The sequence below is a fragment of the Maylandia zebra genome, linkage group LG13 (genome assembly GCF_041146795.1).
Source record: "Maylandia zebra isolate NMK-2024a linkage group LG13, Mzebra_GT3a, whole genome shotgun sequence".
NCBI lineage: Eukaryota > Metazoa > Chordata > Actinopteri > Cichliformes > Cichlidae > Maylandia > Maylandia zebra.
The window spans coordinates 15,340,622-15,364,207 of NC_135179.1; the positions used below are offsets into that span (position 1 = coordinate 15,340,622).

Consider the following 23,586-nt stretch of genomic DNA (forward strand, 5'->3'; position numbering starts at 1 on the left):
TAATATGAATGTATTATAGAATTTGGATGTTCTAAATAATATGGTCAGCATACATAAAATAAACTGTGGTGAGCCAAATACTTGGTTTTAAATTATTTCTTTCTACTACTGTGCCAAGATGACATTACTCTGGCTTTATCTTGGCCTCAGATAAAGCGGTGGAGCACTGAATTCTGTTTGCGGAAGCCTGGTGAGGGGCAACCAATCGGGCGAAAATGGTCTTAAAGAGACAGGAGCTCAAACTTCTAATTTTTGTTCACAAATAACATTTCTTTGAGTACTAATTGAAATTTAATTCGAGGATGGATAACATTTCTGATACTTTTAAAATTATTTCCACTGGTGTAAAATTATTTAGTCGACCCTTAAACAGTTAGTATCCAAGTGATTTTTCATGGTTAGACATCGCTTCGTAAACACAAGACTATTGTCACTCTCTCTGTTAGACATACCCTGCAAGTAACGCTGGATTTCTTCCAAGCTGTAGCCACGACCTCCTGCCCCATACACAGTAGCAGTGGAGACTCCTGGCGGGCCCTGAGGGCCAGTAGGGCCGGGTAGCCCTGGAACACCCGGAGGACCAGGAGGGCCTTGTTGCACAGCAGATGCGATCCATGAACGGAAATCTGAATCTAAAAAAAGTTGAAGATATGAGGAAGAAGATGAGTGAGTAACTTTATAGAAACTTTGAATCCAGATCATTCTGTATGCAGGTTATTTTGGTTATCCAGATAAAACATGTTGGTGTCTGTTAATAAAAAGAGACAGACACTAATTAAATGCTCTTACTCTTTATTAGTGCAGAATAGTCAATAGTAGCGGTAGTGAAGCCAGACCCTGCTGGACCAGGAGGCCCTGCAACCCCAGGAGGACCACGTGGCCCAGGTGGACCTCTTGCAATCCCTCTCTCTATAAATAACATAAAACCCATTAGTTTAAGCCCAGTTGCTGTATCCATGTTTAGTGTTTTTAGGTAAGAATCTTTGCTAACCGTTCATGAAATTGAAGACATATGTAGCTATCTCCTCTACTCTATAACTGCCTGAAAGTCCTACTGATGTCCCTGGTGGTCCTGGTGGCCCTTGTGGCCCTGGTGGTCCTGTCAAATATCTCCTCACGTCATCTCCTGGACAGATCAGAGCAAAGACACAGTTTAGCTTGGTGCATCCAAGCTTAAAACAAAAAATGATGCATGATAGATGATGATGAAGAGACTGTAGAGGTGCTGTACTGAATGCAAGCTGGGTATGATACAGCTAAAATATATATTGTACTCACTCTGAAGCATAGCTATGAGACCGCTGACTGTCAGGGATCCAGAGGCAGGTCCAGGAGGACCAGGTGGTCCTGGAGGACCCTGAACACCCAAGCTGAACCCTGAGTCTGAACCTGAAATTACACAAAACATTTAGAGGTGGTTCTAGTTTACTGACTGTGTCTCTGAAATAAGTATTCATCTCTCTCACATAATTAAAAAATGCTTACGTCGTAGGTATGCAATGACACGAAGAGAGATGTCATCTATAGAGCCTGAGTAGGTTCCAGGGGGTCCTGGTGGTCCAGGTGGACCTGGAGGTCCAGGAATGGCAGATTGCCTGGCTCTACCTGAAATGGAACAAGTCAATACCATGTTCTGCCCTCTGAAAGTGATCTCCCTTTAGAAAGACTCTTACTTAAATAGTCACTGATGTACTGCCGCATCTCAGTAGAAGAAGCAAAGGAGCCCGGCAAGCCTGGAGGGCCAGCAGGACCTGGAGGACCAGGAGGACCTGACGTGACTGAGATTGAGCCTGGGGAAGAAAAAAAACCTGACAGTTAAAATCCTGTGGAGTACAAGTGGACTTTAAAGCCACTGTGAACTATTTCTGTTTTTAAGAAGAAGACACTCGTGACTTTGTCTATAATTGTAAACAGAAATGAGGACATGGTTCATGATTTTATCTACCTCTTGAAGCGCCTGGAATCCCAGGAGCTCCAGTGTCCCCTGGAAGATAAACAACAAATGTATTGTTGTTGCGTGACAAACTCACAGTTCATACAGCTAATATAACGCATCTCATCCACTGATTTAAGAGTGCTGTTAGCTTTACCTTTGAGTCCTTGAGGCCCTGGAGGCCCTGGTGGACCCGGTGGTCCTGGGAGCCCACGTCCTCCACCATATGTTGACACTGTAAGTCAGAATTGATACATAAACATCTGAAGTAACATGATACAGCATACTATATTTTTTAATGTGCCAGCTCTCTAATTCAGACGTTGTGTTGTGTCAGCTTGTGCAATTGCCCCCTCTGAAGTTCATGTGTAAACATGGCTTAATTTAATTGTAATGTGATTATTTAGAAGTCCTGACCTCTCTCGTTGGTTCCTGGTGTTCCCGGGGTGCCGGGCACACCTGGCTGACCGGGTTCACCTGAGACACAAATGTCAATTATTTAAGAGTTATATAAGTTATATAAGCATATAAGCAGAGAGGCTTGGTATGAATGGATGCATGATTTTAAAAAAAGCCAAAATATAGACAAAAATTAAAGATAAAAATTATACCTTGGTATCCCCTGGGCCCTTGAAGACCTAAAACAAAGATAAAAAATTGTATGTTAAAGAGCTAATAGAGAGGCAGAGATCAGACCACTTCACAAAGACTAATCACCTGTTGATCCTTTAGCCCCGGGAGGCCCAGGAGGTCCTGGTGGTCCTGGATATAAGGCTGCTGTAAGAAGAACAGTGCTGAAGTCAGTGGCATTGCTCTGTTACTACTAATTACATGTAAAACCCAAATCTAGATATAACAGAATTATGACTGTGGATCATACCACCAGCGCTGGATACAAAGCTGGAGTCCCCTTTGTCTCCTTTAGGTCCTGGTCTTCCATAACCTAGAAAGAACAAAATAAGAGTTTTTACATGAAGAATGGATCAGATTCACACGCAGTGACAACAGCGCTGAGACAGAAACTTGCCTGGCTGGCCTGGGGGCCCAGGTGGTCCTGGAGGTCCTTGTCTGGAATCTCCTAATAAAAAACATTTTCAAATGACTCAGTAGGTATTTTTCATTGTGTCAAACAAATCCCACACAACTTTTAAAGATGTTACCTGTTATTATGTCTATAATGTTATAGAACAACTGTATTGATTGACTAGTCTAGACTACAGTAAGTGTTCCTGGGGCTTTGGGCTCTTTAGACTTTATCCTCTCCTCTGTGCGCCTTAGAACAATGTGAAGATGTGCTGGAAACTTCTACTAAATATAAAATGTGTTATCTACCTGGACGTCCTGGAGGCCCAGGTGGACCCGGTGGGCCGGGTGGGCCAGACTGTGCCAAACCTCCATTTTCACGAAACAGCCCTGAAGCACAAACAAAAACAAGTTTATTAAAGAGAAGTGGCAAATACTGAATAATGGCTACTATCAAAGTAATGCTAACTCAAGTGGGGGACAGGTTAAAGTAAAAAATGTGATTCTGTAGTGGTAGTAAAACAGTTAAAAAAGTTAGCATTGGCCACCAAACTCTGATACAATACAGATAGATAGATAGATAGATAGATAGATAGATAGATAGATAGATAGATAGATAGATAGATAGATAGATAGATAGATAGATAGATAGATAGATAGATAGATAGATAGATAGATAGATAGATAGATAGATAGATAGATTCATTCAAAAGTACTCACTGTCTGTTCTGCTTGAAGAAACCGTCTCACTCTTACTCAAGGATAGTTCTGCTTCTCCCACGTCTCCCTTTTCTCCTCTGTCACCTTTAGGACCTGAAAAGGCAAACATTTAGGGTTTTAATCTGAATCTGAAAGGAAAATTCAAGTTGAGAACAAGAAAAACCACAATGACGTACCAGGTTGGCCAGGCAGACCAGCAGGGCCGATGGGACCTGAGGAGGTAAATTGAAGATAAAAAAAACAAAACATTAATGCTGGTACTATAATTCAGCGATGAAATGAATGTCCAACTATTTTTTTGGGCTATCAAGCGTCAGACCTGATAATCCTGGAGCCCCAGGGGGACCAGGAGGACCAGCAGGCCCAGGTGCTCCTGGGATGCCAACAGCAGTGGAGCCAGCTGCTAAATGTATGTGATTATCAGATGTCAAATTCTTGTCTTTATCAGGAGTCTGTTAAAATATACATTTCATGATGTTCTGTTACCTGCATTGATGATGCGTCCTGGTGCACCAGTGTCACCTTAAACAGACATGCAGATCTCACGTTAAGGTGTTAAAGTCATAATCAACAGCACAAAAAAAACTTGCAGGCAGACATACGCAGCTGTACCTTTGGTGCCGGGTTGTCCTGGATTTCCTGGTATCCCTAAAATACAATTTAAGTACATCATCAGTGTGGTCAGCATTCAAAGTGTCACCCCCAGAGAATTAATAATATGCTACAACAGGAGAGGTATTAATGGCACAGTCATACCTGGTGGTCCTTGAAGTCCAGGTGTTCCTACAGAAGGAAAATATTATGAATATATTTCTGAATATATGTAGCAGATTTATTATCTGCTAATGTGTTAGAGCAGCAACCTTACCTGGAAGTCCATTATCCCCAGGAGGCCCAGCAGGACCTCTGAGTCCAGGAGGCCCAGCTGGTCCTTGGTCACCTGGGCCCAAGGAATAGCATTAGGATTTATTTATTTTGATGTATTTTTATTTTAATTATTCTATTTTACACTTGTGTGAAATAAATGTATTAATTCTACCTATATCTGTTCTATATTCTTATTTAAATAATATGTAAATTAGTGCAAATGCAGTGCTTATATGATGAGTTATTCACCTCTTGATCCCTTTGCGCCATCTTGTCCAGAAAGTCCTGATGGGCAAAAAGCAGAAAATATTTTATATTTAATTTATCTAAAACATAAACGCATATGCTGCTGACTTAATAACAAGTCTTAGCTACAGACAGAGGAAGCCTTATGAGCAGACTCCTCTTTGACAGAGAATGTTGTTTCATGCTCCTGCAGGTTCTAAACAACCACATGAAACACCAGGAGGCAGTCGAGCACAGTACCACAGTCCGAGTGTCTGAGAATCTATTAGAATCTACTATCCGAGGTTAGACATCCTCTGACTCACCCACTGATCCTTTGGAGCCTTTTTCTCCAGCTGGCCCGGGCGGACCTGGTAAACCGGATTCACCTGAGAAGTCAGACAACTCGATCAGAAAATTAAGAGACTGAACGGAGTTTAAAACATGCTAATTTTGCATCTACAAATCCAGTTTCAATTACAAAGCTGTGCTGACCTTGTGCACCTCTGGGACCTTTGTCACCAGTGTCACCTGAAATAAACAATGAATTAAACTCTGATCAACAAGCCCAACACAGGGTCCTTTAAAATCCTGACAGGATGTACAACAAACCTTTAAGTCCCTGGAATCCAGCAAGCCCTCTATCACCTGCAGAGTAAGAAAAAGATGTTATAATATATCAAAAAATAAATAATTTAACTATGAATTTCACACTATTTAGCAGGTGAGTAGTGTGAAACCCACCTTTAGCCCCAGGAGGCCCTGATTCGCCACGGAAACCTTGAAGACCTGGTTGACCTATCACAAAGCAGTTCATGTTAAAGGCCAGGAATGAAGTTAAAACACTAATGATGCTATTTTCAGCTGGTGCTAAATACATTTTGTGGTAAATTCCGCTAAGCAAGTAGATGAATTCGATTTAATGCACTAACCTGGTGGCCCAGAAAGTCCAGACAGCCCCTGTGCACCTGAAAGAATAATTAGCAATTAATAATTATAACAGCATTTGGACAAAAATAAGAATTTAAAAACTGTTTTGATTCACATTGGCACTTTAGGAAAGCTTGAGCTTTCTTTCTTTCATTACACTGAGAAATCAAAATTGCTCTAAAGTGACACAGATGTAAAATAAACGAATAAGTAAATAAATAACTGTAGTGAAAAAAACAACAACTTTTTTCCAGTGTTTTCTAAACCAAAGCTTTCTAAGTGTTTTGGTAACGCTATTTGGAAAAACAGGAAAGACATATGAGTTTAATTATGCATGAAGTCACAAATAAAACATATTTCTGGAGAGTATGAATAAAAATAAAGCAATGATAGGCCATTCTTTGTTTGTTTTTGTTTTTTTTGATAAGTAATGTCAGCTGAAAAATTGCATCTTGAGGCTGTATTCATAAACTGACTCTATACTGCCACCTGCTGCTGCAAACGGTACAGACACCACGAGGGATTAAATGCTTGTCATCTCATAAATGGCTCAATAAGGAGGCATTCATAGATGTTTTTGTTTGTTTGTTTACTTGAACTTGAAAGCTCCATCTTTACTGATCTCACCTTTTGGTCCAGGGGGGCCGATAGGTCCTACAGGCCCAGGAACCCCAGGATCTCCATGAGCACCTGCAGAAGCCAAACATAAAAGATCTTGTAGTGACAAACTGTTTGCGAGTCAAGCTGGACGAGGTCTTTGATTGCTCTGAGTATGAACCATACCTCTGTCGCCTTTAATTCCAAAGCCTGGAGGTCCTGGCTCACCTCTCGGGCCAACTGGGCCCTCACGACCTCTGAGACCCGGTGGCCCCTCAGCTCCATGTTCACCTGATCACACATAAAGCACAGAGATGATCAGTGGCTCTAACTCAGCTGAGCAGCTACATCATGAATTCAATTTTAACTTGAAATGTTTTGTGTACCTTGAGTTCCTTTTTGTCCTTTGGGACCTTCGGGGCCTGAATGTCCCATCGCACCTGGAGGACCTGAAGTCACAGTCACAGTGAGTAAAAATGGCGTCACAATACCACACAGTAATTCTAAGAAAAATATAAAATAATGTGATGACTAGCATCCGATACCAATGCTGATACTGACACTGACATTTGGAGGTATTTTAAATCCACTTTTCCAGTGTTTCGGCTGAAATGTTTTTGTTTCAGACACACGACACACAAACAGATCTCTGTAACACTTGTCGATCCATTTTCACCCTGCCCAAATCTACTCAGATCAGCTTGTGTTGTGTGCCAAACACGCTGACAACAGGAAAATTGTAACCCGCCCTCTGGTGGACAAACTATTGTATCTAACGTTAATGGTCCTAACATGGTTGAAGTGTGTTTTACAGTTTTTTACAGACGCTAGGACACATTTCCCAATACTTAGGTCACTTTTGCAAAACACTTCACACAATCCTCCTAACTGACCGTCAGCTTGGCAAAGCAGTTCATTTCACATTCAAAATGCACTACAACTACCAAAACACTTCATTCAGGTCTCAAATAAACTCATTCTTCCAGAACACTAGCAAAGGTTGACAGCCGGCAAACACACTTCGTCACCCACAAAACAATGACCTAAAAAACACTAACAACATGTAGCATTACACAGTGTTTTCTTGTGTAAAACAAGGACACATCTCTGTTTATAATTTCAATATATGTTACTGGAATGAATCAGACATCATGCAGAATTCGTTACAGTTTTTTACAGACGCTAGGACACATTTCTCAATACTTAGGTCACGTTTGCAAAACTCCTCACACAGTGAGCACGACAGAAGTCTATGTGGGCTAAACTGAGGACCAGTTATCATTGTTTTGGCACAAAATGCATTCAATGACTACATCTCTCAAATTTCATGAATTATCTTCTCACTCAGACACAACAACTGCCAAAAATCTTTGTACGTACAGGACATTTTGCATGTGCTTACATACTGTTTTCAAAACTGTTAAACTTATGGCCAAAACAATAACACAATGCAAAACTTAAAAAGACAGCAAAATCCAACAGCAATATTTTATTGAAACATATTTTAAATCTAAAAATGCAGTTTAACCAGCCACAGCTGATTCTCATTGTAGATGAACATCTACACAGGTGTTACTCCTTCAATTTTTCAACTCCTTCAATTCTGGCAGCCAGAAGATTCTTTCCTAGGTGTATTGGCCTAGATGACATAAGATGTGATGTGGATGAGAACCTGTGGCCAAATGGAGGAGACCGAGTAGATTAGCATTACTATTGTATGTGTATCAGTGGATGGTGTGTATACAAATTCTTGTATTTTGGGATTACTTAGTGCAAAAAAATAAAAATACATAAACAAATATTAACGAATTCTGCATGATGTCTGATTCATTCCAGTAACATATATTGAAATTATAAACAGAGATGTGTCCTTGTTTTACACAAGGAAACACTGTGTAATGCTACATGTTGTTAGTGTTTTTTAGGTCATTGTTTTGTGGGTGACAAAGTGTGTTTGTCGGCTGTCAACCTTTGCTAGTGTTCTGGAAGAATGAGTTTATTTGAGACCTGAATGAAGTGTTTTGGTAGTTGTAGTGCATTTTGAATGTGAAATGAACTGTTTTGCCAAGCTGACGGTCAGTTAGGAGGATTGTGTGAAGAGTTTTGCAAAAGTGACCTAAGTATTGAGAAATGTGTCCTAGCGTCTGTAAAAAACTGTAATATTTGTTTATGTATTTTTATTTTTTTGCACTAAGTAATCCCAAAATACAAGAATTTGTATACACACCATCCACTGATACACATACAATAGTAATGCTAATCTACTCCATTTCTGGCTGGGTCCATGTTTACATCACAAAAAAAACCTATTCAGCAGTTGTCTCCTTTTGTAATGAAATTGAAGGAGTAACATCTGTGTAGATGTTCATCTACAATGAGAATCAGCTGTGGCTGGTTAAACTGCATTTTTAGATTGGAAATATGTTTCAATAAAATATTGCTGTTGGATTTTGCTGTCTTTTCAAGTTTTGCATTGTATTATTGTTTTGGCCATAAGTTTAACAGTTTTGAAAACAGTATGTAAGCACATGCAAAATGTCCTGTACGTACAAAGATTTTTGGCAGTTGTTGTGTCTGAGTGAGAAGATAATTCATGAAATTTGAGAGATGTGGTCATTGAATGCATTTTGTGCCAAAACAATGATAACTGGTCCTCAGTTTAGCCCACATAGACTTCTGTTGTGCTCACTGTGTGAGGAGTTTTGCAAACGTGACCTAAGTATTGAGAAATGTGTCCTAGCGTCTGTAAAAAACTGTAACTGCTGTTATAAATGCTGATACTGATAGATCAGCACACAGATAATATCAGCCTGAAAACAAATTGGGTGGGCTGTAGTGATTAATAAATGAAAATGTAAGTCATCGTTACTCACCTGGGATGCCAGGGAAACCGGGATCTCCTATAAAAAATAAAACACAAGAGAAATAAGAGCAGAAAAATGGAGCAGGACTTCACCCGAAATACTCCAAAAAGAAAATATTTTGGTCAGTAAGAGATACTGCTGTTAAACCTTTAGTTCCAGGGTCGCATAAAAAGAGTAGGAAAATAAACATTCTTAAAATTTTAAATGGCATGCAGCTGATTTTGATTACCTCAAGAACATTATAGTTTTAGATGTAATTATATAAACTTTTTTATATTTTACCTTTAGGCCCAGGCAATCCTCTCTCTCCCTGTACTGAGGACGCTAAAGTAGCTGAAAAAGGAAAACAATTACATGAATGTAGTGCATGATATGTAAATATGTATGTGTGCGTGTGTGTGTGTGTGTGTGTGTGTGTGTGTGTGTGTGTGTGTGTGTGTGTGTGTGTGTGTGTGTGGTACCTTTGAATGCCTGCGACTGCATTTCAGCCCTTAACATGTGCTGGATGGCCAGCTGAAGAGCAGCAGAATCTATGTGTCCTCCACTCACGCTGATCCTGAGGTCAGTGCCAGTACCGGCACCACTAGCAGAACCGGTAACCCCAACTCGTTGACCGGTACCAGCAGCATCAACTCTACCACTTTGACTTGTACCAGCACTCCCGACGCTGCTGCTTCCACTACTGCTGGAGCTCCCACTGGAACTGGTACCAGCTCCAACACCAGAAGTACCAGTAGACCCTCCAATGCCATTACCACCTGCGCTGACATCACTTGTGGAAATCTGAACTTGTGTCCTGGATCCTGAACTTCCACCTCCTCCACCCACGCCTATGGTGTTGTCAGTGCCCATACCTCCACCATCCACATAAGTGTTGATATCATTGGAAGACAGCCGACTGGTGTGGGCGCCAGCGACCGATGACGCAGCTTCCAGGGTCGCCACTCGACTCTTCAGCTTTCTCACATCCTCAGCTGAGAAAAAGACAGGCAGATGTTTCCACCGTAAGTAAAAAATTCTTATTTACAGCTTCTCAAATGTAAAGTGTTATCTTTCTTTTTCTCTTCTGTAGACTAAACACTTAACATCAGATGACTCCGTGATGAAAGTACTATGATGTTTTAGCTGTGGTCTAAAAATCTAAAATGTAACATATTTACTTGCTCATATTTGTAGTAAATGTGAGCACAAGTATAGAACGGGATTCTTGCAGCTTCCCTTTGTGGGAGCCTCCAAGCCCGAGGAAAAAAAAATCCAGTGGATAAGAGCCCAAAACTGCAGTTCCCCTAGAGGCCACTTGAGGCTGCCTCCAAAAGCATGTAAGTGCTCTTTGACTTCCATGTTAAGATGCTGTTGAACTATACAACATTTAAAGTATGTTTACAGCCTGATAGAAGAAGCATTTTTGGTTACTGTTGGCGGTTTCCCGTTCCATACTACCTGTACTGGGGTCTTAGACAGTGTTTGTGGTGTTGGTGCTATTTGAAGTGTTTTAGTGGAGCTGTATGATCTACAACGTGGCTTTCTGGGTGGTACAGACCATCCCAGAAGTTTGTGCTTCAGTTATGATGACTTGTACAATTTAACAGATTATTTAGCCCTCCAACTTCATACCAGGATGAAGGAGGAAATGCAGATTTTTAGAAAGAAATGAATGAACTGTAATATGGCACTTAAGCCTCAGTTTCTAAACTATATATGGAATACTGGAACAATTAAAAGCAATAAAAAGGCTATTATTTATCCAGACATACAGAGTCAAATTTTTATTTTTCCTTTGTTTTCAAGGGACATAAAAATGAAGTGTATATCCTCTCAAACTCTGCTGTTGCTTCACAGTCTAAGACTGAGAGTGAAGACTCGTAAATTCATTTGTGTTCCCCTCGGAACATATTTAACTTAACATATAACTAAGCTATAAGTTATAACATATGTATTGAACTGAATGATGAAAAACAGACGTTTATCAGTTCACAGACTCTGAGCAGGCTGTGGATGCTTCAGTGTAAGTTGCAAATGTATTTTCAGGTTCTTGACATCACATTTTTATCAGGGTAAATCCACAACAACAACTCTCGTGCTACAGGCAAAGCAAACTCGAGTCTCTGATGTCATCCAGCAACGATTTCCAGAGCTGGTCTGTAGACAATGAATGAATGCCAGACTTTATGGGGGTGGGACGGCACTAAGAGATCATATTTCCAGGGAGAGAATTACATTTATTGTTTCTCAGCTCAATAGTGGAGACTAGTCTATAAAGGCTGAAACACTTTTTATTGGTTAAAAAACAGTCACTCTCTGATCCTTCACAGCACAGCAGCTTTAGAAACTGGCCCTTCAGACTCCTGAGGTTTTATCTTATCTGTGGCCTTTGGGGTGGGGGACTCTCATAAGGCTGCACAGTTCAATCTTACCCAGAGCAATGAGGCCAAACAGGAGTCCCAGCAAGAGCAGGGAGAGAAGGAGAAGGCCCAGCAGCCACTTCCACCAGGAGCAACAGGAGTCCGAACAACAGCATAGTCCTCCGCCTCCGAAGATGCCGCTGTCCCTGTGAATCTCTGCAGAAAGAGTGACGAGTTCAATCCAACATTAAATTTTCAGTACACTGTCAATTAACTCCTCAATATTTATGTCGATGAAACTTACCTGCATAGGTGGCTTTGTCTTTCATTACAACTCCAGATGAACCATCTGTGCAAGAAATAAACCAACATCACCAATTTTTTGTTATTGTTGTTGTTTTCTTGTAAATCAGTCACATTGGAGATGCTTTTAAGATGCTCTCACAGTAAGAGTTGCCAGTCTCTGCCTTCAGTTGGGCCGTTTCACCGTAGCTCGAAATAAGCTTCTCCTTCTTTATCGAGTCTCCTGACAGTGACCCTGTGAAAACAGAAAAAGCACCCATTTTATGTATTTATTTATTTTTTCTTAAGGAACTAAACTGAAAACATACAATGACAAACTGTAACAGACAATCAGCTTCTAAAGGAGTTTAAATTATAACCAAAAAACGAATAAAAAACAGTGCAATTAAATACATGTCAGACCAATTCCCGATTAAAACTCTAAGGAAAGTTGAGGAACTTGTATGCCCAGTAGGTGGCGCTGAGTGTGAGGCTCACCTCCTCCTACATGAATGCCGCTGCTGGTAAACTGCTTGCCGGTGTCTTTTGCCAAAATGAGCATATCTGTCTCCCTTTTGGCTGGAACGTTTTCTTTTTCAGAAACCACGAACTTATAGTCTTTCTTATAGGCGTCATCAGTTTGGGATCTAGTGGCTGATAAAAGACAAACCACCAGGAATTAATCTTGTTAAGCCTTTGATTATTTTTATCAGATTCAGGGGGATTTAAACTGTTGCAGACTTACCCGTAGAGACTCCAGTGCTGATGCCGCTGCCACCGTTGGTCACGTTCTTCTGAACACCATATCCTGTAAATACAAACGCATAGATGAATATGTAAGAAAGACACAATTTTGAAATGAGGGCAAAAAGAGGATAGAAAAAAGGTTTTCTTACCTCCCAGGTTAGCATTTACGTTGGCTCCACTGGTGGTGAGCACACTGGCCGAAGTGGGTGCCAGGTTATTCTGAAAGCCGTAAACTAGAAAATATAGATGCAGAGATTTGATTAAGTAACTACCAATTATTTCACACTGGAGGAAAGTCACAGTGGAGAAAGGAAGCATCCTTCATTTCCATTTATGGCCCCAGAGTAGTTTTACAACTTGACTATGCTAACCAGCCAGAATAGGGAAGAAAGACTTAACTGGAGTTTGTGCAATTTATTTTGTTTTTTCAGGGAAAAGAATTACACTGACTATGGAAAAGTATCAAAAACTCACAAAAACTCATGCATCAAATATGGAAAATACTTCCAAGGTTTTTCTGAGAATATATAATATTCAAATTCAACACTATGGACCATCAGGATGGGCATGATGACATCTGCTGATTTCTAATATAAGACTTATCATAGTGTACCTGTTTCCTTGTTCAGATGTTTGTTTATATGTAAGCATGTGTAGATATGGAGCATAATAAATGCATGTGTAGTGACAACATATCCATGTATATCCAGGAACATTTGGTCTCACCTGACAGGGATGATGGAGAGGTGGGGATGACTGGTGCCAAGCCTGCAGCCATGTTGTTGGCGCTGACCTGCCCACTTTGGTATGTGTAGCTGCTGGTGTTGCCAGCAATGACTGTAGTGGAGGAGGATGGCAGAGTGGAGGTGGACCAGGAGAAAGTGGGGAACACCGTGGAGTCCAGAGTGTCATATTGACCTGATCTTACAGTGGTGTCATACTGCACTGATCTCACACCAGTATCATACTGTCCTGATCTCACACCAGTATCATACTGTCCTGATTTCAGACTACCATCATACTGCACTGATCTCACACCAGTATCATACTGTCCTGATCTCACACCAGTATCATACTGTCCTGATTTCAGACTACCATCATACTGCACTGATCTCACACCAGTATCATACTGTCCTGATTTCAGACTACCATCATACTGCACTGATCTCACACCAGTATCATACTGTCCTGATTTCAGACTACCATCATACTGAATTGATTTGACGCCAGTATCATACTTGTCTGTGATATCATACTGGCTTGATTTATCAAGCTTTCCATTTGTCAGGCCGGTATCATACAGTCCTGATAAATCAATGGTGTTGAACCCAGGTGATCTCACACCAGAGCCAAAAGAACTTGAAACTGCAGGAGAGAAAAGACACAAAGACAAACATTTTAAATGTGTCTCTAGTTTTCACTTTTCTCCACTTTGTGTCTGTGATGTGCAGCTCAGGCGGCAGTGCGTTGTCCTGTAGTTTGGTCGGTAGCCCCCCACTGTCTGTGTTATACTGAACCATAATTGGCCTCTGATGCATCCATCAGAGTGTGAGTGTGCGTGTGACAGTTAAAAAGAGCTTAAAGACATAGTATGAATGTGTGTGAGAAAAGGTAAAACCAATATATAAGAGTCTATTAAACAGTTTAACCCCTTATAACCTGTTTCCACATTCAGACTAAATCTATATATTGGACACAACTTGACAACTAACTTTATTGCACATTAATATACATTTTTATTAATGTTATTTTTTCCCTCTTTATTCCATATTAAGATTTCCTGTGACACCTCTCTAATATATAATGACTTTTTAATAAACCCTGACTATTTTGACAAGATGTTCTTCTACGTGAATCTCCAACGCTAAAGGGTTTAGCACTGTAGTATACCTGACTGAGAGGCCACTGAGATGGTCTTGGTCTCCACGCTGGCCTTTTTAGGGACAGGCAGGGTGATGGAGGCACTGGAGGAGCGAGTGGGGCTGACGCTGCTAGAGCGTCCCTTCAGCAGCTTCTTCACGTCATCCAACTCTGTCCCTGCAGAACCACAAACACACAAACAAATGCAACAATGCAGCACATCTCAGATATTGTTTCATCTTGAATTTGAACTAGAAACTCAACAGCAGAAACTGTTAGAAGTTTATGGCTAAAAGGAATCCTAAAAACAGAAGACTGTAATTTTGCAAGAGGCAAACACAAAAAACACTTTTTAAAGAAAATTTAACATTTTGTCTTAATATTTATTCTTCATTTAGTTTGGTTAGTTGGGGGTATGTGTCCTCTGAAAATATTAGTTAATCTCCGTTTGTCATAAAACAGGTATAATCAATCATATAAATATCTAACATGTACTCATGCAATAATCTCACAGTGTAAAAGTGGCCATGATTTATTGTTTTGAAAGTATTTTTATTTGTAATATTTCTGCGAGTGATAATAGCTGCAAAACCTACAAAAGAAGAGACTTACACTCCACTTCTGAGAGTTACGGTCTTGTTTTTGTTTTATTATATTTAGTAAAAGTGCTTTCTCCACCACTACACACGATGTACCGTGGCAGGCTGAGGGGGCCAAAGGTGGCACAGAGTGACTAACTCTTAAAAAATGTGGATTAAATAACAGCACTTATGGACTTCAATCAGCAGGGGGAGCGATGATCATCTGTTCAGCTCTAACTCTGCACCGTTTTGGTCTAAAATGGGACTTACTGCAAACAGTGAGTCATGTGTGCCGTTGCTACCACCAAAACTCTGCCCCATAACCTTTTCTCCACATGGCTACAGTGCAAACAAAGGCACAGTCCCCACTGTTTAAACCTCCCCTCGTCTCTTTTTGCTGATGTATATGTTCTGTTTTGGAGAACTAACTGCAACACGTGTTACAAATTAGAATTTTATAGACTCGCATGTGAGAAGTGGAACGTAATATAAATCTGATCCACATGATTCAAAAGAGACACCCCATAGTAAAAAGTCTTTCACTATGCAAGTGGTTCTTTGAATGAATGTACTCAGGAACAGGACAAAATGAGAAAAAGTTCTGAGAACTTGCATAACAGCAGCAAATGGATTAAGAGGTCTTACATCTGCAGGGAGTGGGGGAGGCACTTTGCAATCTGACTCTGATCTCGCTTTCTGGAAAAAAAATCACAACACACAATGGACAATGGAATCCTCATTTAATAAAATAAATAAATAAATAACAATTCAGAGTCAGATGGTGCAGAAATAATGAGGGGAGGAGCTATTATTAAATACCTCTGCTTTCGCTTCTCCCTCTTGTGGCACCAGAGCCTGAAAGAAAAACAGAGACACATGTTTAGGGTATGTTTAGGGTAAAACAGGAGAGATATTGTGCAATGAGAACATTGATAAGCCTTTTCACTTACAATAGTTTCCATAATCTTTGCGAGTAAATTCTGGAGAGGAATTAGCACTGGAACTCCCTAGAAGAAAGCACAATGGTTGAGCAGGAGTATAAACAGCACCCTTGAGTTGTGCCAGTTTCCTTCACTCTCTGATGCCAACTGTTTTATTAACAGGATCTCACCATCATAGCCCCCTGAGCGGCTGGATATGTGCTTCCTCTCCCGGAAAGCTGGCGACAGGCCTCCTGATGAGCCAGCAGTCTGCGTCCTCCTGGCACCGCCCGACGAGCTGGACCGGACCTTGGACGCGGAGCTCACGAGATAACTGCCTCCGCTGCCTCCACCTCCTCCTCCTCCTGTGGCAATTCCAAAGCTTTCTCCATCTATGTAGGTCCCACCTCCCTCACCCCCTCCTGAGGAGTCTCCGCCGAGGTAGATTCCCGAGGAGGAGCTGTAGCTCCCGGTGTTCACACCTACAGAAGCTGGAAGGATGATTTCCAAAATTATTTATGATTTCACAGAACTCTTCAGTCATGATTGGACTAATATGACCAGGAAGTAGTAACTAAGTCCCTTTTCTCAGCTGTAAATTTAAGATAGTGCCATTTTACATGAGTATTTACAGCTTCTGCTCCGCCACATCTCAGAAAAACTGAACATACTGGAAATACTACATAGCACACAGAAAATATATAGTGATGATCCATTTTAAAGTCCCACTTACTGGAAAATATTCCTGAGAAACCTCCACAGAAGATGCTACATAAGATAATCGTTTTTATTTAATAAAAACTGCTGTTTCTAAAAAGAAAAGTAAATGATTTCCTGTGGCAAGTGTACATTAGCAGCTAAAACAGATCCACTGAAACTCCTGAACGTGTTTACCTGCAGAATATGATTAATGTTATACAGATTCTGCAGATAACACTCGCATTGCCACACGTTCAGCTGACCAGTTGTGCAAAACTTGAAACACTTGAAACAGGCTCAGTTATTTAATTTGGTTTTTCTGTACAGTCCACAAACTGTACAGAAACTAAATTAGAGTACTGATAGTTACTTTACAACAAGAGGAACTCCTGTTTTAGTGTGTGAAAACATCCAGATCTGTCATTTTTACATTAAACCCTGGTTTAACTTATTCATTCAATTCAATAAAAAAGTTCCCCATAAATATTGCACAAAAATAGTCATTTCTAATTAAAAACCTGCTAAATAACTAAAAGAAGTAAAGTATTTCCCTATGCCATGCTGTGGAGCAGAAGTATATAGTAGCATGAAACCATAACATCTAAGTAAGTATCTTTACTGAGATTGGAGCTAAAAGTTAAATACAGTAACCGTTTCCCTCTGGCACCCGAAAAATAACGTTTCAGTAAACCAGCTCCACCTCAGCCTCCTTTAATAGTAATGCTCTCCGCTGTATCTTAGTGCATCAATAATGACGTCAGAGCTACTTTCAAGAAATAAAATATTCCTGCCTGGATGCAAAAAACTAGAATCTGTCTTTTGTAATTCGGGTTAAAAATGTGACATTCAGCATCTCAAAACAAAACTGCAGCTTCCTCATTTTAAGTGGAAAGTTGCTCTCACATGAAGAAAAGTAAGTTCCACTGCTGCTGTTCTGGGTTAAGACATTCTTCTCCAAGCCCAGCCCTCCAGCACTGCTGGACATATTCCTGTGATTTGATCCGCTGGTTCCCTCTAGCAACGAAGACACACAGCAAAACACAAGAAGCAGTTACTCATCGGGAACTTCCTTTAGAACTATAATTACTCTTATTTCTTTTTTTGTTTTTAGTTTGCTGACAACAATTAAGGCAAACATGGCTAGACCATAGAGACTCACTTGGTGGGAGAGATGTCAGTCTGGTTGTGGAGGTTATGGTTTCTGTGACAACTGATGAAAAGGAAACAATAATTACTACTGTGCACACAGTATTTGAGTCCATATAGGTATAACACTGAGAGTTATTACAGCAAACTACACTTTTTTTTGTTGTAAAAAAACTGAAAATGTACTTTTTTTGCCAGTATATTATCTGTTTTTTATGTAATAGACAGGATGACATAATGGAATAACAGAAAACAGATCACATAACAACAGAAAAATAACAGAAATGATCAGAATAAAAATAAATATGAAAAGAATAAACAAATAAACAGAAATAACATGTTATTGTGTGTAGACTCATCTTGACACTTATTGTTATTGTTATTGTTTTTATACTATAACTAAAGACTAGGGGTTAGGAGAGAGGATTACAAAACTGTTATAGCACATTAATAACAATTTTTGGAGAGCAAGGTTGGTCGATGTCCTCCTACAACTGTTTTTTAAATTTAATGAAATTTAATGAAATGAACAATTTCTAACCATAGTGAATTGATGTGATTGCTTACGAACATTAACAGGCATACAAATGAAAACTTCACTCTGACTATTAATGATTTTGACAACCATCTAAAAATGCAAAATGCTAGTCTTAATAGTGCCTCATAGTTTTTTAATAGAGTATTAACTGATCTATTAAACACTATTAAAGTTCTAGTTGCAACCTTGAAGCCTTTAATAACAGGTGACTTGCAATTACCTGGTTCTAAAACAACCAAGTGCCAGGTTAAGGTCATCGGGTTGGGTGGTTTCCCGTAAAATCAAATCAAACTCAAGTCTTGCGTTTAAATAAAGCTAAAGTATCAAATGAGGACATCTGACATGTCAAGTTTTTCAATGTTTTGATTCTTACTGACAAAAACGCCCCTACCAAAAATTTCACAAGCATCTTGAGGTCTTAATTTGCAGATTGCTGACCCTGTGATTGCTATCACAATGCGCAACAGGAGAATAACAACTAAATCACCTCCAGGAACGAGCCGGACCCTACGCCCTGTGACCGCGTTTTCTTTATGAATTTTCAGTCCCAACTTGGATTCACACTTTCTGACAAGTTCTGACTGTAATCAAAGACTTTGTCCTCAGGTCAGCCTGAGCCTTCATGCTCATCATATATGTAGGCATGAATTACAAGAACATTAAATAAAGATTGCATAAATTATGGGTGCAGATAAATTTGATGTTAATAACACCCCTGTTCCAGCAGGAGGCAAGTTGTTCTCCTGCAGCAGCCTGTTGAGTTTTGCTGGCATCAGCTATAGATTATAAAAATTCCTTTAATTTCATGCTGGCTTCTCGTTCGTGTCTTCCTCCTTTCATCTCCTCCTCTTCCCTCCTGCTTTCCTTCCCTTTTAGGGGTTTATGTCTGTTTTAGGCCTGTTATGCTCCTGCTGCCGATGCTCCTCGACTCTGGCAAAGCCTCGAACACATTCTAACCACTGGTTATGAAATGTGTTAAATAAATAAAGTTCAGCAGATTTGCTTTAAAAGTGATCAATAAAACAAGAGGACAGCGTGTCTGATTCTCTCGGCAATGGTCAAACTTATGATCCGGGCCTGCTTGACCTCTCCGCCCTGTGTCAGAAGCTGTTAGGCCGCGATGAGCTCTGCTTTAACATTTAGCTATGACTACTGAAGGGAAACCCAGAGGATGACTTACACTGTGATGAGCAATGGAAAGTGAGACCAGTGAAGGCATGCAGTGATGTTAGTGATAATAAGACCCCCCAGAGAGAGAGAGAGACAAAACCACCACCAAGGAAAGGAGGACGCTATTTAAAACCGTGTAGCAACAAAGTATTTTTGAGCCTCTACACCAATCTGTCTTTAAACCCTCAAATAAGAAATCACTTTATGAGGTCTGTGAAAATGGGACGCTGAGATTCTGAATGAAATCCAATTCAAATAGAACAAAAACTGTCTGTGGCAGTTAGTTTTTGTTTAATGTGTGTCTATTTTGGGTGAATCAAGCCTTTATTTTGGGATTTAATGGTGGCTTTGTCTATCTGTACTGCCATTCCAAAAACTTCGGAGGAAATCCAGAAATCTCACCCTTTTCTTCTGAGAAGTCCATCTGCCTTGTTAACTCGTCCATCCCATTTTAATCTGGTGAGATGATGATAAAATGTTGACCACAGTCATGTATATTCAGAGCCGTCTGCTTATTTCTTAACTGTGGTTAGATGGTATTTTAGCTAACATCTAATGAAAAAAAAGACAAAATTGTTCTCCCAGGAATGATCTGGGTTAAAGATCAGGCTGCTTGTTTACTGCATGTATTTGATACTTCATCCCAGCTGAAACACAAAATGTCATCACACCAGTCTTCCTGATTGTATTTTTTAAAACCACCATATGGTTTCCCCTTCCACTAACAGCAGACAGGCAGAACATATGCAACAAGAGCACACATTTACCTCTATGTGAACAGAGGACACCACAGAAAAGCATCATCTATAGCTTTCAGCAGACTTTCTATTTACTTTTGTTTCTTTGACGAGCAAACTCACAAAGGAACAAAGGAGTCTGGTGGATCACCGCTCAGCTCTGAAAGACCATCCTCTCACCACACCCTGCCAGCCAACTAAGGGCATTTAACTGCATGTGCTTCATCTACACTCAGGTTATTTAGAAACAGCAATGCAGAGAAACTTCATAAGATGCCCTTTTTGTTACTTTTCTCCTGTACCACGTGGTGCTGAAACCACAGCTTCTACCTGTGCCCAGTAACACATTTATGCTGTTTTTACTGCTGTGAGAAAAGTTAATAGTGAAGATATTTCTCCCAATAAATCCACTCCTTGTTATCCTTTTAGCTTGAAGCTTGTAAAAAAGAAAAAAAAAAACCAGTTACTTATCATAGGCTGTAACTGATCTGAGCAGCAAATATAGGCACATGTCAGTTAAAGCGTGATGCTCCAGAAAGGCCGGAGCCACTGGTATATTTAGACGGATCTAAATAGCACAGCAAAAGGAGAATGTGTAAAACTATCCTGAGATCACTATAACCGAAAAATGATCCCCAAAAAACCCCTCCAATGGATTGTACATACAAGCCAAGAAGTATGTGCGGAGAACTTTGAAGACTATAACAATTCCAACCTATAAACACCCAAAAAAAGATTGACAGCCCATCAGCAAACTCCCAGAGCGCAGTTAGTGCAGAGATGCAGCAGCCAGGTGGGAAGAAACATCCGCAACATCCACCTTAAACAACTTTCCCCTTCTCCCCCCACCCCCTTTAAAGTCTCCAAGTTATTTCAGAGCACTGCATTGTAACAAAACAAAACAAAAAGAAATCCATACCTTCAGCCACTTCCAACAAGTACCGATCAAATACGGATTTCTCCCAGGATGGAGCGACTGATCCACCACCGGAGGAACAATGTGTTTATGTGAAGCTGACGCGTCGTGCGGGGATGTTCTTAAAGTCCTCGATCCTATTGTGTCTTTTCGCTCAACTTTCCCAGGCAAGTAAAAACAGAGATTTTGGCACCGGTCCCAGCCGCGCCCATCAGCTTGGCAGGCAGGTGTGGCAGACGGCACGAAAAGCTGAATTTGAAGAAGAAAAAGAAGAAGAAGAAAAGAGCTCCCGAGGGAACCAATTAAGTTGTCAGACTCAGCCTAACAGGCACAGATACTCGACAGTGAAAAGGAAAAGTGATGAACTCCTCCTGCTGCTGCTACTGCTCAGCGCTTTAGCCTTACTTTTCGAAACTGGTAAAGTTTTGAGAGGAGGTGGGAAGGGGTTGATATGGGAGGTAGGATTTTTTCCCCCCCCACCACCACCTTCTCTTTCCTGCTGTTGGATAGCAGTGCAGCCATTTCGGGGTCTGCTGATCTAGTGTGGGCTACAAATCAATCCTGCTGCATCTGGAACGCATCTGGTGCGCATTTTTTGGAACAAGAAACAGAGCATTTAATCTATATCCTATGGCTTCAGCAACTGTTATTACATAACCAAGCAGTATTTTTACAACGTTTTAAAATTAAAAGCACAAGGCTGGAGTCGGGTGACTTTAACTGACTGCAATGTTTGCGTAAAAGGCTCCTCAGCTTTTTTTTAAATCCAGCTGTTTCAGCATCAGTTTGTGCCTTTCCTGTTTACTGCTCAGATTAGGAGTTCTGATAGTTTTCATGTGACACTGCTGATAGACTTCAGAAGAAATCAACAGCTTCCACCACGTGCAGTCACCAAATGAGAGGACACACGAGCTGTTTTTAACTGCATGATAATAATAAAAGTTCTCCATCCATTCATTTACATTTATGCAATTTTGCAGCTAAATTATAGATGTTTTATTTCTACACTGGCAGCCGCAAGCGCCAGTAGGTTCCCTCACCCACCACACCCTGTGCAGACATCCACCCACCCTGCATGACTCACAGCGAGTATGACTCTAATCTGCTCAAAGGATGGAAAAGAAATGGCCCCAAGGACAGTGTAACGGAGGAGGAGCTGCTGCTCCGCTCACATCTATGTGCAAGTTTGAATAATGCCAAATCTTAAGGGAAAGCAACAGATTCCAGGATGGTGGGGGGGAGCTGCAGCAGACTGGCCTGTGCAGCCTTTTTGTATGAAACACACTCCTGTTTGTGTTGAGGATAACAGCTGTTCCAGATAAGCTCTTATTATTCGTTCGAAGAGAGGGGGAAACAGCTTCAAAAGATTTGACAGGAAGTTCAACAATGTTTACACAGCAGAAAAATTAAAAGAAAAAATCTTGTTCAGGGTTTATTAGGATAACCGGGCATGTACACATAAATGATTAAATGTTCTTGACAGAAAAATAGTACAAATTAGGTTTTCTGAAGGAGTATTATTGGTTCTCTTTGTAAAGGAGTCAGCACTTACAGAGCTGAAAGATGGACTTTTTTTTTCTTGCTGGCATAATTTGTATTTAACTATAGAAGATGATTTAAGGGAAACCTCAACAGACTGGCTTGGCATTTTGAGGTGTTTGAAGAGATGAAGCTGAGGTTCAACTTTGCACAGACATCAGGCTTTGCTCTAAGTTGAGCTAGTAAACCTCTCCGGTATAATAAATAAATACCAAGAGGGAACTTCTGACGATACTTGGCTCAGAGAAAGTGCATGCAAATTTAAAAGAGAGAGACAGAGCATGTAATAGTTTATTTATAAACCTCCTGATTTTTATTGGTTTTCTTCTCACTTGTAAAACTCCTGAGCCGTAAACATTTTGATTCTGCGGACTTACAGAAAAATAACCGCCATTTATTTTTATAATTAATACTTCAAGCACCAAATATTCTACAGCTACAGCTAGTGCCATCTCTGATTATAGCCTGCACCGTTCTTTGGTTTTGGGAGAGTTTGCTGAACTAAATAAGTGATTTGATATTTTCTTGTAGGAAACTTTGTTTAGTTCTTTTCCAAGACCTAATAATTTAGCAGTTAAATGAGAATATAATCCGTAGATGACTTGAAAGTACTGCAGGATCCAGTCCTGCTGAACCGGATAAGTGGTTGAGAAAATGGATGGATGGATATTTGAACATTAAATGAAGGCTATAATCATATGCACCATTAGAAAAACAGAACAATAAACTCATTGTATAAAAGAAGCAACACAAAGAGCATGACCTTAACACAGGGAGACACACTTGGGACTATTTTGTTTTCCAAAATGAAAAGACTATTATTTCTGAAAAGGAATGTGGGTTTTGATCTATGTGGTCAACATAATTGCTTCAGTCTTTGACAGTGAAAGATGACACGTCGCTATTTCAAGGGGGATCATCAGGAAGGATTCGTAACAACCACAGTCATC

The 23,586-nt window shown here is 40.3% G+C and overlaps 1 protein-coding gene across 3 annotated transcripts in view; it reads right to left on the bottom strand.

The window, feature by feature from the left end:
- col17a1b (collagen, type XVII, alpha 1b) overlaps positions 1-21,494 on the bottom strand; it is a 25,865-nt gene extending 4,371 nt beyond the window's left edge. The window contains exons 1-49 of one of the 3 annotated variants that reach the window (XM_014409860.4): positions 21,101-21,494; positions 19,847-19,900; positions 17,750-17,800; positions 17,494-17,604; positions 16,083-16,382; positions 15,922-15,978; positions 15,791-15,826; positions 15,617-15,667; positions 14,421-14,567; positions 13,257-13,895; positions 12,680-12,763; positions 12,529-12,591; positions 12,282-12,437; positions 11,947-12,039; positions 11,806-11,850; positions 11,574-11,717; positions 9,621-10,133; positions 9,442-9,492; positions 9,169-9,195; positions 6,682-6,744; positions 6,482-6,586; positions 6,326-6,388; positions 5,701-5,736; positions 5,513-5,566; positions 5,381-5,416; positions 5,264-5,299; positions 5,095-5,157; positions 4,793-4,828; positions 4,545-4,616; positions 4,433-4,459; positions 4,289-4,324; positions 4,163-4,198; positions 3,996-4,076; positions 3,853-3,888; positions 3,677-3,769; positions 3,266-3,346; positions 2,961-3,011; positions 2,814-2,876; positions 2,651-2,710; positions 2,545-2,571; positions 2,351-2,410; positions 2,091-2,168; positions 1,946-1,984; positions 1,674-1,790; positions 1,486-1,605; positions 1,279-1,389; positions 992-1,126; positions 790-909; positions 453-632 (exon numbers count right to left, since the gene is read on the bottom strand). In XM_014409860.4, the coding sequence (XP_014265346.2) occupies positions 453-632; positions 790-909; positions 992-1,126; positions 1,279-1,389; positions 1,486-1,605; positions 1,674-1,790; positions 1,946-1,984; positions 2,091-2,168; positions 2,351-2,410; positions 2,545-2,571; positions 2,651-2,710; positions 2,814-2,876; positions 2,961-3,011; positions 3,266-3,346; positions 3,677-3,769; positions 3,853-3,888; positions 3,996-4,076; positions 4,163-4,198; positions 4,289-4,324; positions 4,433-4,459; positions 4,545-4,616; positions 4,793-4,828; positions 5,095-5,157; positions 5,264-5,299; positions 5,381-5,416; positions 5,513-5,566; positions 5,701-5,736; positions 6,326-6,388; positions 6,482-6,586; positions 6,682-6,744; positions 9,169-9,195; positions 9,442-9,492; positions 9,621-10,133; positions 11,574-11,717; positions 11,806-11,850; positions 11,947-12,039; positions 12,282-12,437; positions 12,529-12,591; positions 12,680-12,763; positions 13,257-13,895; positions 14,421-14,567; positions 15,617-15,667; positions 15,791-15,826; positions 15,922-15,978; positions 16,083-16,382; positions 17,494-17,604; positions 17,750-17,800; positions 19,847-19,889 (4,726 nt within the window). In that variant the 5' untranslated portion in view covers positions 19,890-19,900; positions 21,101-21,494. Of the gene's footprint in view, positions 1-452; positions 633-789; positions 910-991; positions 1,127-1,278; positions 1,390-1,485; positions 1,606-1,673; positions 1,791-1,945; positions 1,985-2,090; positions 2,169-2,350; positions 2,411-2,544; positions 2,572-2,650; positions 2,711-2,813; positions 2,877-2,960; positions 3,012-3,265; positions 3,347-3,676; positions 3,770-3,852; positions 3,889-3,995; positions 4,080-4,162; positions 4,199-4,288; positions 4,325-4,432; positions 4,460-4,544; positions 4,617-4,792; positions 4,829-5,094; positions 5,158-5,263; positions 5,300-5,380; positions 5,417-5,512; positions 5,567-5,700; positions 5,737-6,325; positions 6,389-6,481; positions 6,587-6,681; positions 6,745-9,168; positions 9,196-9,441; positions 9,493-9,620; positions 10,134-11,573; positions 11,718-11,805; positions 11,851-11,946; positions 12,040-12,281; positions 12,438-12,528; positions 12,592-12,679; positions 12,764-13,256; positions 13,896-14,420; positions 14,568-15,616; positions 15,668-15,790; positions 15,827-15,921; positions 15,979-16,082; positions 16,383-17,493; positions 17,605-17,749; positions 17,801-19,846; positions 19,901-21,100 lie in introns of all 3 variants that reach the window. The other 2 variants (XM_014409859.4, XM_014409862.4) reach the window with 2 other exon arrangements.
- Between the last annotated feature and the right edge of the window lie 2,092 nt (positions 21,495-23,586).